The sequence below is a fragment of the Nelumbo nucifera genome, chromosome 7 (assembly GCF_055504915.1).
Source record: "Nelumbo nucifera cultivar China Antique chromosome 7, China Antique-T2T, whole genome shotgun sequence".
Classification (NCBI taxonomy): Eukaryota; Viridiplantae; Streptophyta; class Magnoliopsida; order Proteales; family Nelumbonaceae; genus Nelumbo; species Nelumbo nucifera.
The window spans coordinates 50,637,636-50,653,503 of NC_142655.1; the positions used below are offsets into that span (position 1 = coordinate 50,637,636).

Here is a 15,868-nt window from a genome sequence, read left to right on the forward strand (position 1 = left end):
TCTCTCTCAAACAAGAATCTCCACAACCATTTTCCTAGCAGAGCTACGTTCCTAAGTGAAATATTTCCTACTCCTAGACCCCCTTTATCCTTGGGCATTCTAACTTGGTCCCAATTTATCAGGTAAGACTTCCTCTCCTGCCTTGGGTCCCAAAGGAAATCTCTCATGTATTTTTCTAGCCTCCTTGCTACTCTACAGGGTATTCTAAAGGTTGAGAGGAAGTAAATAGGGAGGCTTGCCAACATGGCTCTAATCAATGTTATCCTTCCCCCAAGAGAGATATAATTCCTCCTCCATAGAGCTAGCTTCTTGGCAAATCTTTTAATGACCGACTTCCAAAAACCTTCTGACCTAGGGTTACCACCAAAAGGTAAACCCAAGTAGCTAATTGGTCGCCTTCTAATTTCACATCCCAAAATCTCTACAAATCTATGAAGTTTCCTTTCCTCCAAATTGACCCCTACAATGCATGTTTTGGTCCAATTTATCCTTAAACCTGTCACCCCCACAAAGTTATCCAATAGCAACTTAAGGTTAACCACTTCTTCCTCATTACCTCCCTCACAAAAGAAGATTGTGTCATATGCAAATTGAAGGTGCGTAACAACCTCTTGATTTCTACATACCCTCCACCCTCTAAACAAGCCTTGGAGATCACTTTTGCCACCACTTTGCTTAACACCTCAGCCACTAAAGTGAAGAGAAAAGGGAATAAGGGGTCTCCTTGCCTAATTCCTCTCTCAGCCGGAAAGAAATCCTTCGCTACTCCATTAATAAGGATTGAATAATGGACGGAACTTAAACATCCTCTCATCCAAGATCTAGTAAAATAGGAAAAAAACTTACTTAATAATTCAAATATAATAGTTGTATATGTATTATGCATTGCACTTTAATGGATAATAAAATAATAATGGCTTTTTGCATGTATTAATTTGTATTAATTAAATGTGCCTTGGACTCTTGATTCATGCATTATTAATAAAATTGTATGATATCTATGTGTCCTGCTATACTAATTATAATACATTTCTTCATATATATACCATTTAAATATACGATTCCTATAAATTTATACATTATTACTTTGACGTTAAACTTAATGCTATCAATATATTTAAGGAATTTGTATGCATTTCCTTAGCGCATATGAGTGTTTTCATATTTTTCATCTATATCCATACGTTTCCCAAGCATATCCGTATCTGTATCCAAGTTGTCCAATACAATACCCGACACCAATACTTTAATCCTTGGCTAGAATGATGCTATTATGGTCCCTAATTACTCTCTACACCGGAACTGCCTAGATTACCAAGATTGAAGCCATCAAAATTGAATTTTAATTTTCCCATCTGTGGAGCAGCCTAATTTTCCACCCTTTGTTGCTAAACATCCAAACCATCATGAGGCCAAATATCTCCTCCATACCCAAAGCATTATCATCAAAAATTCTTGCATTTCTTTCATTCCGTATACACCGAAGTACTGCTGCCCTCATGCATTTCCATAAAGTTTTTTGTCTTAGTTGTACACCAAAAAGTCAAAATTGAAGAGCCTCATTACTTTTATTGGGACAGTTCACCCACTTCCTACAAGAGAGAGAAAATGATTTGGTACCTAAATAGCAAAGTGACAATGTAAAAATAGGTGCCTAGTGGTATCCCCACTAGGGCTGCAATCAAATCGAGCTCTAATCGAACAATTCGGGCTCAAATTCGATTAAGCTCGATTAGAGTTCAATTTTAACCGAGCTCGAGTCGAGTTCGAACCTTGGGGTAAGCTTGATTAGTTATTCAAGCTCAAGCTCGACCAATAAAAAGTTTGGCTCCAAAGCTCGCGAGATTGTCTCGATTAACACATAAATACATAAAAATATATATTATATATTATAAAGAATATTATAAAATATATTCTATATTCTATATATAGAAATATATTTTTATATTCTATATAATATAAGAATATACTATATATTATAAAAAATATCATACATATAAAATATACAAATGTATTTATTTTCGAGCTTTCAAGCCAAACTCAAGTTCATTGAATACTTAATTGAATTGAGCTCGAGCCAAAAAATATAGTTCAAGTCAAACTCGAGCTCGAACTCGAACCTAGTAGTATTTCCAAGACATGCCAAAGTTCAGCTCGACTAGGCTCAATTACAAACCTAATCCCCACTCCTTAAGCAAAGGATTCATATGAGAGAGGCATAATTTTTCTGCTTCTTTTGGAGCCCCTCACCAATATTTAATAATATGATTAGCAGTCCCCCAACAAAATACCTTCACCTTAGGAGGACAGGGCCATACTAGAAACCTTTGACAGGGATCCAACCATCGATCTCTGTTTTAGTTGATGTACTCTCACTATTTGAATGATTGAATCTTAGGGCCTGTTCGTTTGCTCTAAAGTTTAACATCTAAAAGTATAATAATTACATTAAGAGGTATATTGGTATTGGTGAATTTTCTTTCCTCTGAACTCTAAATGTAGAGAATGTTGTTCTTAATTCTGAATTCTGAATTCTAAAAGCTATCAAATATCCATTTTGACCCCATATATGAGAGTTTTTGTTTGTCTTTTTGGAGGTATCATTGGAAAACAAAAAATTGTATGATTGCACTTTAAGAGATAAGAGATAAGAAGAAACAAACAACCAATTTTCTCTTAAAGTTAAAAGATTCCTCTTAAGAGATAAGAGTAAAGAGGAAACGAATAGGCCCTTAGATGTTATAATTTTGACTTGGATGTTTATACACTACATATTCCACCAATAAGTAATTTTTTCAGCTCAAATGTCACTTAAGGAGGGGTAGTTTAGTTAATCAATGTCATCATCATCCATGCCTTATCCAACTATAAGGAATCAGTTACATGAATCATGCTTTCTTGTTATAAATATTAAACTGCTACAAGTGGGGGTGGACTTTTCCCAAGGTATTCCAATGGGATTTATTAGGATTCAGCCTGCCCTTGAATCCTATTAAGCTGATAACAGTCAAGAAGAAGGAAGAGAAAGAGAGAGAGAGAAAGAAGAAGAGAAGAAAGAGATAGAAAGAACTAGTTCGAATGAGAGAAAAAGATCACTCTCCCATTCAGCCATATATGATTTATATTACTTATATTGTGGAAAAGACACATGTGCCCTGACTTAAGGGACACTAAATCTAACATAATCTTACACATCAGCACATAAACATAAGTATAAAGACAGAACTACCCCTACATATTCGACACTAACTATCCCCCTCAAGCTGGAGAATATATATCATACAATCCCAACTTGTTACATATGTAGTTCACTCTTCCCCGACTCAACCCTTTAGTAAACAAGTCTGCCCACTGGTTCCCTGTGTTAACATATGCAGTATCTATCACTCCACCCAGCACCTTCTCTCTCACAAAGTGACAATCAACCTCTATGTGCTTGGTTCTCTCATGAAACACTGGATTAGAAGAAATATGAACTGCAGCCCGATTGTCACAATAAAGCTTCATTGGAGTGTCAACAACGTATCTCATCTCTTGTAGAAGGTTCTTCGGCCACACTAATTCACTAGTATGTGCCATAGCTCTATATTCTGCCTTTGCACTACTTCTTTCCACAATTGTCTAATTCTTACTTTTCCATGTCACCAGCTTACCCACAACTGTCTGTTTCTTTCCACAACTGTCTGCTTTTATCCCCAAGGGACATAATTCTCACCATTCAGTTTTATAGAGGTCATTTGCACATTCAGATAATCAGAAAGCACCATCACACTTGATTTGTATTCAATGTTGTCTCCCATGACTGCACAAGAAAACAATGGGAAGTTGTACCACTAAATTGTTCCTCTACTGCCCTAAAACATCACCACACTTCACACAAATGACTGAACACCACTAGGTTCCTAGTACCAGGTTTCAGCAACAACACTCACAACTATTCACCACTATTTCAGCAACAATATTCACAATTGTTCACCACTTTTAGCAACAGCACTACTGTTACCATCTACTATCAGCACTAGAAACCCTCACAACACCTCACGAATAGGATATTCAATTCTACAACATATAAAAAAAACTTGCTACATACCACAACTTAGTTTGAAGATCATGTACCTATCGAGTAGCGGGTACCAAGTCTGCACTGTCACCATCACAAAACCAGCCCTCTTTGAATTGCCGAGTAGAGGGTTTTCTACCAACCACACAAAACCATAACAACTGCACTCATTGGAGGCATGGAAACCCCCAGAAGAAGAAAATGACCAATCCTTTTCTTTCTTTCTAGAAAACTCTCTAGGTATCAATGAGAATTCTACAAAACCCTAGAAAGGAATGCGTAGAATAGAGAGAAAATGAGACGATTGTTCTGAACTGATTATCGTGGCTCTGATACCATGATAAAACTCATACTAGATGTTCGTATAAGTTCAGATCAGAAGAAAGAGGAGAAGAAGAGAGAGAAGGAGAAGAAGGATAAGAAGGAGAAGAAGAAGAAGAAAAAGGAGAAAAAGTCACAGCCAAACTAGAGAGAAAAATTCAAAACCCTCTAGTTGGCCCTTCTTTTATTTATACTCTTCTAAGATATACAAGAATTACCATTGCGCCCTCACTTAAGTGAGAGCCACATCAGCTGAACAATACATATATAACTAAACATAAAAGGACTATACTACCCTTGTACAGCCAGCTCTAACACTCCCCCTCAAGCTAGTGAGTATATGTCATATAGTTCCAACTTGTTACATATGTAGTCTACTCCACTGATTCAACCCTTTAGTAAACAGATCCGCCCATTGATTTCTTGTGTTCACATATGCTGTACTTATCACTCCACTAAACACCTTCTCATGTACAAAGTGGCAATCCACTTCTATATTCTTCATCCTTTCATGAAACACTGGATTAGAGGAGATATGAACTACAGCTTGATTATCACAATATAGCTTCATAAGAATGTCAATCGAGTATCCCATCTCCTCTAATAGATGCTTCAACCACACTAGTTCGCATGTTGTGTGTGCCATAGCCCTATATTTAGCCTCTGCACTGCTTCTTGCTACCACTGTCTGCTTCTTACTCTTCCATGTCACTAAGTTCCCACCAAAAGAAGTGCAATACCTGTAGTGGACCTTCTATTAGATATGGACCTGGCCTAATCAGCATCCGTGTATCCCTCTATCTCAAGACTTCATCCACTCTTATACAACAAACCAGAACCTAGAGCACCCTTCAAATACTTCACGATCCTTAGGACTGCCTCCCAATGTGGGATTCGAGGGTTCTGCATAAACTGACTCACTACACTGACCGCAAATGAGATATCAGGTTGAGTGATGGTTAGGTAATTAAGCTTACCCACCAACCTTTTGTACCTTCCCGGATCCTCAAACTCCTCACATGTATCACTACCCAATTTAACATTCAATTCCATAGGTCAGCTGATCTAGCACCCAACAACCCTGTTTCTTCTAGCAAATCAAGATCATATTTCCTCTAGCACAGATTAATACCATTCTTGGACCTCGCAACCTCTATCTCTAGGAAGTATCTTAATTTGCCAAGATCTTTTGTCTGGAAGTGATCATGCAAGTAAGTCTTCAACCTATCAATCCCTGGTATGTCACTGCCTGTGATAACAATGTCATATACCACCAAGAGAATCTTCCTAGCATTTGACTCATAGCTAAATACGAAATGGTCAACCTGACACTGCTTCATTCCAAACTTCTTCACCACTTCACTAAATCTCCCAAACCATGCACGAGGAGATTGTTCAAGTCCATAAATAACCTTCTTAATTCTACATACCTTCTCACCCCCCCTGAGCAACAAACCCTGGTGGTTGCTCCATGTACACCTCCTCAAGAAAATCACCATGTAAAAACGCATTCTTAATGTCAAGCTGAAATAAGGGCCAATCAAACATAGCAGTAAGAGAAATCAAAACACAAACTGACCCAATTTTGGCAACCGGAGAGAAGGTGTCTATGTAATAAATACCATACTACTGTGAATAACCTTTGGCAACTAACCAAGCTTTTAACCGTTCAACACTCCCATCAGGTAAGTATTTAACAACTGTGTACACCCACTTACAGCCGACAACATGCTAACCAGGCAAAAGAGTGATGAGGTCCCACGTATGAGTACGAGTCAGGGCCGAGAGTTCTTTTTCCATTGCTTGGCGCCACCCTGGAGAAGTGAGGTCTTCCTGGACATCCTTTGGAACAAAGACAGAGGATAACATAGAAACAAACTGTCGATGGGAAGCAGAAAGGTGAGATACAAAAACATAATTGGAAATGGGGTGAAGAGTGCAACTGCATTTACCTTTCCACAAAGCAATAGGAAGATCAAGGTCAGAACTTGGGGTTGGGGTTGGGGTGGGAACAACTATCGGATTTGTCGATGGTGACAAAGCTGAGGGAGAGCCGATGCCTGACGATGTGTATACACTTGCTGGATAGGTGGTCCTCTCTCAAGTAGCGGCACTAGAGGCAAAGACTAGGTCAAACTGGAACAAGAGGAACAAGAGGAACAAGATCCTCAACAAGAACGGGAAGAGGGGGTGATGGCAATGGAGGAGAAGTATTCAACTTAGAGAAGAAAGGAACAGACTCAAAAAATGTAACATCAGAACACACAAAAAAACGCCGAGAACAAGGATTGACACACTTATACCCTTTTTTAGTCCTGGAATAGCCAAGAAAGGCACACTTAATGGATCTAGCATCTAACTTATCCACTCTAGGCCCCAGATTATGAACAAAACACATGCATCCAAAAACTCTAGGAGTAAGGGGAAAATGAGACATGGGAAATATAACAGAGAAAGGGGACTGACCTTCAAGGATAAACATGGGCATACGGTTAATAAGAAGCAGGATGTAAGTACAGCATCACTCCAAAAGGGTTTGGGGACATTCATCTGATGTAAGAGGGACCGAGTAGTTTCCAAAAAGTGACGGTTCTTTCTTTCAGCCACCCCATTTTGTTGAGGGGTGTAGGTACATGAGGTTTGATGGATAATGCCATGTTGTTCCAAATATTCTTGAAAGGGTGTGGAAAAATACTCGCAGCCATTATCAAAACGAAGAATTTTAATATGTACACCAAATTGATTGCGAATTTCAGCATAAAATTTCTGGAAGATAGAAAACAATTCACTCTTTTCTTTCATAAGGTAAAGTCATGTCATCCTTGAATAATCATCAACAAAAATTACAAAGTACTTATAACCATTATAAGACACTACTTTGTTTGGACCCCAGATGTCCGAATGGACTAAAGAAAAAGGAGTCAATGTATGACTATCAACTCTAAGACTAAAGGAGACACTATGATGTTTCCCAAACTAACACGAATCACATTTTAAATTAGAAAGACAACTCAACGACGGAACAAGTAACTGAAGAGCTCTAAGAGATAAGATGACCAAGTTTGTAGTGCCACTGATGAGGGGAGAGAGATGATTAAAGAGTTATTGTCGAACCACCTCCATCAAGATAATATAGTCCACCAGCTTCATTCCCTCCACCAATCTTCACCCTCGTCTTGAGATCCTGAAACACACAAGAGGAAGGGTAAAAAGTTATTGAGCAATTAAGAGACTTAGTCAGTTTACTAACAGACATTAGGTTAAAGGGAAACCTGGGAACATATAAAACTGAGGAGAGGGATAAAGAGTCTATGTCAGCATTTCCAACATCACGTATGGCTAATGTAAAGCCATTGGCAAGAGTAACAGATTGGGAAGTGGAGGATGGAGAAATGGATGAAAACACTCATGGAGTTCCAGTCAAATGATCGGAAGCTCCAGAATCTATAATCCAATGAATAGCTCATACTCATCCCGTAAAACACTCACCATCTCCTTTTTGGAAGCATCTGTAGATGTAGTGGGGATCTAATTGGTAACTTGAGATTCTTGTCTTGAGCTACCACCATTTACAGCTGCATGATTTGCCCAGGTTGAATGTGGGCCATGTAGATCATAGCAAAAGTTGATAGTATGTCCCTCCATAGCACAATGAGTACACCTTCTATGAGTATTACCACATCTCCTACCACGGGCTCCCCCTGAGTCTCGTCCTCCAACACCACCACCATCATGATTATACATGCCACCACCACCACGACCATACATGGGTCCACCACGACTATTCTGACCCCCTCTACCACCACGACCTCCCCCTCTCGTAACTGCAAATGCAGACCTATCTAACATAGTGAAAGTCTCTGTGGGTCCAATTGAAATCCTCTGAAGACGAGCAAACACTTCCTCAAGAGAGGGAAGAGCAAATCCACCTAGTATCTGTGCCCTTACGAGTTCATACTCAGATTTCAGCCCTACTAAAAATCTGGTCACATCCAACTACTCTCTCTATTGTTGCTGAATTTTAGGCATTCAGGTAGTCAGTAGGGACCATCACATTAGTCTTGCTACCACTGTTGTCTCCCATAGCTGAATTCTGATATTGTTGAATTCGGCATACTGCACACTAGACCACACCACACACCGGTTTCAGCACTTAGTACTGCTGAAAATTGCACTCTTTACACCACAAACCCTACCCCACAACTACCTGAACACTCACCACACTGTTTGAGGACCACTCCCCTTTCGAATCATACTGAAAGAAAACATAAACCCTAGCATGCTACAACCTAAAATCTCACCATACAATTTGAAACAGACTTATGATTTGATTCACAGCACGAAATTGTATAGAAATCTCTTACCTAATCACTAGAAAATCAGACCACACGAGACATCCACTGCACCACACGAATCAGCCCTTTTCTCTTCATCGATTAGGGGAGGGCTTCTTAGAAACCATAGCAACCAACCATAAACAACACAACTTGAGGCATAGAAACCTCCAAGAGAAGGGGGCGACCACTCCTTTTCAGTCCGTTTCCTTGTCTCCAACAGATGGCGAAGAAACCAAGAGAAAACCCTAGATTGGGTGCACAGAGAACAGAATTCTAAGCAGGTCTGATTTGCTCAGGTTGGCTCTGATACCATATCAGGATTCGGCCTGCCCTTGAATCCTATTAAGCTGATAATAGTCAAGAAGAAGGAAGAGAGAGAGAGAGAGAGAGAAAGAAAGAAGAAGAAGAGAAGAGAAGAAAGAGAGAGAAAGAACTAGTTCAAATGAGAGAAAAGATCACTCTCCCATTCGACCAGAATTGATTTATATCACTTATATCGTGGAAAAGGCACATCTGCCCCTACTTAAGGGACACTAAATCTAACATAATCTTACACATCAGCACATAAACATAAGTATAAAGACAGAACTACCCCTACATATTCGACACTAACAGGATTTATTCTTTCAAAACAAGAGTGGTTTGCAGAACAGTGGAAAGTTTCTGGTTATTTGTGGGGAGGGGTTTTACATGTTTATGGTTTGTCCCTGTATTAGGCTGTTGTTTTGGTAGCCTATTTGTAAGCCAGTCCTATTCGTCACAATATTACTTTACCTTTTCAAAGCAAAAAAAGGTACTTCTCTATACCTAATACCACCATGGATATTGACTTACCTATAACCTTGCACAAGGGGAAAGGACTGCACACAGTCTTCTAATTGTGTTTCCTATCCTATTTCCAATAATATTTCATATAATTATTTTATCTCCATCCCATTGTATCCATCCATCTACAACATCCTTTGTTTCAATTCCTAAAAGTATAATAGTAGCTATAAAGTCTTCTCAATGGAAGGATACCATGGCCCATGAGACGGAGGCTTAGTTATCCTTCCATGATGCAAGATTGATCACAGCTTCACCAGTTAACTTGCACACCAAGAAGGCAAGAACTAGCCAATAGCCACTAACCAATTCCAATGACTAATTATCATAGATGCCTTCACATGCATGATATTAAAAAAATGGAAACCAATTTCTTGGATTAGCAAAATATGAGGACGCAGAATGATAATAATCTTTCTCATTGTCAACACCACCAACAGAAAAAATAAATAAATAAACACAAAATAAGCATACAGGAAAACAACAAAGAAATGGTATTGATAAGAAATGGTTGAAGGAAAAAGGAAGAATGAATAGATGAATGAAAACTATTCTTCTTTGTACGACCAATAATTCAAAAACAAAACTAATGATAACCATCGTCTCTCTTCACCTGAAATAGCAATCATAGTAAAGTTTTCACTAATCATTTAGATATGATTCATCTGTACTCCACAAGAGCCAAAACATAATCGAATTAATAAAATTCCTAATGCCTTCAAACATATCAGATTTAGTGTATCAAAATAAAGCTCACATTATTTCCTTACCAAATACAAATACCGAAATTCTTAATCATCAAAACTCACCTAGTCAAAATCAAATTCCAATATCCAAAAACTTACTAATCTTTTATGGGGACCCTTCAAAGAAGTGAACGACAACACCCAAGTAAAAAAAACACGGAAATAACCAAAACCCATTTCTTCATTCAGCCTAAAACTCTCGAAACACTGAAATTTCTTGGTTTCCATCAATGCTCACTTCAACAAACAACCAACCCAATGCAACCACAAGAAAGAAAGACCAGGAAAATACACATTAACTCTCATTACAAATGAATAACTGGCAAACCTTCAGCGGTTCCCATACGAAACTCCCCCAGTACTTTGGCTATTCGAATTCGGGTGACTTCTGTGACGGTAGGGTTTTGTTGCTCCCTGTCATTTCTGTTCTTGCCTTTCTTTCCTGATCTCGTCATCTTCTATTCTTGGGTTCTTTCTTGTTCTGCGTCTTCCCGGCAAGAGAAGGAGAGCTTGAGAAGAGAAGCCGCAGCTTATCAGCTTTCTATGTGTTTGTCTTTCTGCCCTTCCGTCCCGAGTCCTGCCTGACCTATTATTTGTATGTGCTGTTCATTTAGGTAACAAACTGAATGTTTTTCAAACAGGAGCTCTGGTGGTACGAGTTCACAGTTATACGGAACTACAATCACCGTTGAAGTGGAATTACCACATACATGGGTCCCAGACGTTATTCCACATGGACGATGACAAAAGCATCCGTACCGTGAACCGAATGGCTAGGATTGTTTTCCACTGTATAGGAATGTTCATGTCGGAGCAGGAGAATGGTGCGAACTGATAGGTTCTCTCCCTACCCCTACATGTAGCATATATTTAGTGGGCCACAGACAAAACTAGGCGCTCCGATAACCCGTCCTAATTACAGGGCTAAGTATTCTAGGGTCATCTACTAAAACACCTCCTATACTTTTTTATGAATTTATTAAAACCTATTTTATAGTTTGTATTGTATTATAATCAACTTATTTAATCAATATTTTATTAGAATTTAGAAGAAAATGAAAAATCACAGTTTTAAACCTAACATCCATTCAAATAAGATTAATGTTGTAGAGTTTTTATATACATTTTATTTCAATTATATTTCTCATACCTAATGTTGGTAACAACTATTCAATATTGGATAAAATGCATACCTTCACCATTTGGACTTTCCATGACAATCTTAGATTCGAAATATTCAACTATAAAGTGTTTGTTGAATAGGGAAATATGTTAAAATATTTTGAATACAAGATGTGAATTAAATTCTTACGTGTATACTTATAAATTTATTTTTTTGAAACCTATGTACAATTATTTTATATTATATAATAAAATATAGTATAATATAATATAATGTAACATATATTAATAGTTATATATGTACAATGTTACATAATATAGTTGGGTGGAGTGGGCAAATACGATTCCCGCCCTGTCCCCAATTCCTAGAGTTTCAAATTTTCTCGATCAATAGTCAAAACACCCACTTTAACCAAGGTGGAGTAGAGAGAGGCCCCACAGGAATTGATCAAATTGTCATCTCTATTTTTTACAGATTGAACATGCATTGTACGAAAGCCTTTGTTCAATGTCGTCAACAAAATGTAAAATGCCCCATTATTTGATAATATTGTTAATGCGTGTGTGATGGATGGTGATTTGACCCAACCTCATCATAAGAGGACACGTGGACGTGACTCTGCATAAGTGACAATTCAGCGCAACCAGTCCGCCAATATCCAGTGTGGCAGCTCGGTATCAAATGACGCTCCGATTACTCCGAACTCTCTCTCAAGGGGGGAGCGCCCCGAGGTCCTTCTAGGTGAGGAGTCTCGAGCTCCTCCTAAGTAAAGGAGCTCCTCCTCAATAAGAAGCCCCCGAGCTCCTCCTCAAGAAGGGAACACCCCGAGCTAAGATTCTTCTAAGGAAGTGTCCCGAGCTAAGGTTCTCACAAGGCAGGAATCTCCCAAACTCAAGGCACTTTGGGGTGAGCTCGAGAGCCTCCTAAGTTAGAATAAATATATTCCTGCTCAAATCTAAGTAGGCCACCTCGAGTAGAAGCACCTCAATACAGCACCTGCAGCTCAGTGTATCACAGGAAGATCTGTCTGACAACTGTACTTGCCAAATCTGAGGACCTGCACCCACGTCTCTCGCCAGGCGGTGTCATGCCTGCCAACCCTGAGAGGTGTCCCCCGCTTGGCAGAGTCATACTCTGCAACAGTTACCTGCGCAGCCCTAGCAAGTAACGGTTATGGCAAAGGATCAAAGGCAGTTATGTTTTATTTGACAGAACACCGCTATATAAGAGCTCCGACCCCCAAAGAGCAAAGGTAATTGCAAATTGCGCATCTCCACTCTTAGCTTATTTCTCTGCAACTCTCTCTTTCTTAGCTCTCTACCAAGTTCTGATTTAAGCATCGGAGTATTCCCGCTGGGAGAGCTCCCCGGGAATTCTTCACCTTCTTCCTTACAGGTATCTTGTCCGACACCAGGTAGGAGCACAGCCTCTGCCAGATAGGAGTGCTCAGATCACACACCATCACGTGTAGAAACAAATGCTTGAAAAGGGTTAATAAATGTACTAATAGAAAAATGTAACCTTAATTATAATTTTGTTTTTTATTAGTATGAATAGTACGTATAATGGTTAGAGGGTTGTTAAAGAATTGAATAAAGAAAGAGTTATTGGTTTATCGACATAGCCTGTGAGGGTGACCCAGTATTACGAAGCCGCTCAACTATTCCTTATAATTATTGGCTAGGTGTGATTATAAACTATATTATACATAAAAGTTTTTTTGTTCGGTGTGCTAGATGTAATACATTGCCGAACCATGACTGTGGGTTGGATTTTAGTAAAACTCGTCATTTGGACCAAAAGCGTTTGAGGGCAGTTAAATTGCATGTTAATCCCTTCAATTCGCTAAATGAGTCGTGGGTTATACATAAAATGTGTTTGTAAATTTTTCGAAGGTCATAACTTTGTATTCTGATTTTAGGCCATAATTTTTGTCATAAAATCACAATTTTTAGTATTTCATAAATAAAAAATTAAAATCTGAATTAAAAATATAAATTAAACATTAAATAATATTTATATATACATATATTATATTTAAAAATGAGGATACATTTTTTTATTGATAAAATACATGTTTATACATATCCGTACACACACACACATATATATATATGCAAAAATTTTAAAATTTAATTATTTTCAACTTTTATATATAATAAATTAATATAAATTTAACATACTAAAATTTATTATATATATTCATATATAATATAATATATACAAATAATTTTAAACATAATTATATAGATTTCATATAATAAAATCAATAAAATATTTTAATAATAATATAATAAAATTCAAATTTTAATATGATCAGATGGATTTAAATTTGGATCCTATTTAATTATTAATCGAATATGGATTATGAAGTCAAAATATGACCAAATTATGTTCTTGTTTGGCAAGTTTTTTTTTAGAAGATCTATTGCAAGATCTAATGGTTAAAAGACCAAGTGAACCTTTGCAAATAGATCTTGGAAGACCAATGACTATTTGGTTGAAACATTTTTTATAGATCTCGGGAAAGACCATAAAAGCTAGATGATTGTTTGGTAATGTGATGAATGTGTTATGTATATATGAATGTCTCATGTGTGGGCCAGCAAACCATTCATTTAACACATGTGGGACCCATATACAAGTTTAAATATGCATTTCATAGTTGTGGGCCCCAAGTGCACTCACCATAAATGGGCCCTACATTAAGTCCACTTATGCATATCCTTCACTATGGAGTCCACAAATATTTTTTCAAGGTGGGTCTCACATACATTTCAAAATAAATATAATATGTAATATGGACCCCACAAACATTTCAACATATGCATAATACATAATGTGGGCCCCACATGCAATTCCAACTATGTTTATCCTTCATTATGGAGTCCATAAATATTTTTCAATGTAGGCTCCACATACATTTCAGCATATTTATAATGCGTAATGTGGGCCCCCCATGTAAGTCCACTTATGCATGCCATTCATTGTGAAGCCTATAAATGTTTTTCAAGGTGGACACCATGTACATCTAAAAATATGCATATCCATCATCATTGGTGTCTACCATGTCAAGCCTCATTAAAAACTATTCTTAATTCATTTTATTGATAATACATAATATCCAAATTTGATTAATTCTGATGGATAATATTTAATTCAAATTCAAATATTATTGCTAACAGGAATTCAAATTTAGATAAATTTGATCTAGATCCAACCCATTTACAGCCTTGAATAATAATGAAAGCTCTAGAGAAAGAGATGTGCAACTCGATGTGGTTTCAGTATGAGGTCAATTTGAATAAATAGCATGTTTTTTAGACTCTAATTGATTAGATTAGATCTAGAGGGTCGGTGTATGCATGCTTTTCACAAATCCTTATGCTTTAGATATTCAAATATGTAGCCAATCTTTATAACTTGGAACCAACTAGCAATACAAATGATTATGATGGAGCAAAATCTGTTTCACACAATGATTCTAATATTTGGTGTAGCCAATATTTATAGCTAGTAATCCTCTGTGCCACTTCACTGTACTGGTGCTCTTAAACCTTATAAATCCATAAATTTACTAGAGCCTTGCCAACTTGGCTATCCAGACCATTCTTGTTGAATTATTGCTGTGGTTGGATGGATATCTATGATAACTTTCTATGCAACAGGTGGAGCCTAACCTATTGCTTTTTTAGGTTAATTGATCAATGGGATGGTTCTTGGGAGGGCAATGAGTTGGATTTGGTAGGGATTGGGTCTGGGAGACAGCTCCAACTCTAACCCAACTCCCTGAATTTTAATCTCTTTGACACTAGCTTGGTTATTCACCCAACTGACTCAAGAACAAGGAGGTGGTGGGAAGATGGGAAACCAAAACTAAAAAGAAGAAGAATCATGAAAGTAGTTTGAATCATTCAAAGTCCAAACTGCAAAGCTAATTCAAATTTCTAAAGCAATAGAGTTTTAGCTTGTAAACAAATGCAAGTGGAAGGGATGATGTTGTTAATTATCTATTTGCATAAAATATGTTATAATATACTTTGTGATGAAGGGAAATTTGGCCCGACCTCGCAATCACCTGACACGTGGCAAAAGCAAGCAGCTCGGGGCAGCAGAGCGCCCAAAACGAGCACCGAAAGTAACCAACAGTCCAAGCTCACCACTAAGCCCGAACTCTACCAAACCGGATTCCCTACTACGAGCCCGAGCTCCCTGCTAAGAACCCGAGCTCCCTACTAAGAACCTGAGCTCCCTACTAGGAACCCGAGCTCCCTGCAAGGAGCCCGAACTCTCGGGTCCTAAGCCTCACAAGGCCGTGACCCGAGCTGGCCCATGGCAGCTCGGAACACTCCCCAAACCGAACTCAAGACTCATCTCGCTCGCCACTTCAGCACTTCGCTTCCGAAACACCAGACTGACCAAACGTACCTGACACCGAGGACGTCCGTATCCAAGG

The 15,868-nt window shown here is 38.1% G+C and overlaps 1 protein-coding gene across 4 annotated transcripts in view; it reads right to left on the reverse strand.

The window, feature by feature from the left end:
- The window catches only part of HVT1 (helicase in vascular tissue and tapetum), a 60,599-nt gene extending 49,696 nt beyond the window's left edge, over positions 1 to 10,903 (reverse strand). For 2 of the 4 annotated variants that reach the window (XM_010243791.3, XM_010243789.3), the window contains exon 1: positions 10,618 to 10,898. In XM_010243791.3, the coding sequence (XP_010242093.1) occupies positions 10,618 to 10,744 (127 nt within the window). In that variant the 5' untranslated portion in view covers positions 10,745 to 10,898. Of the gene's footprint in view, positions 1 to 10,617 lie in introns of all 4 variants that reach the window. The other 2 variants (XM_088891394.1, XM_088891395.1) reach the window with 2 other exon arrangements.
- Positions 10,904 to 15,868: the final 4,965 nt, after the last annotated feature.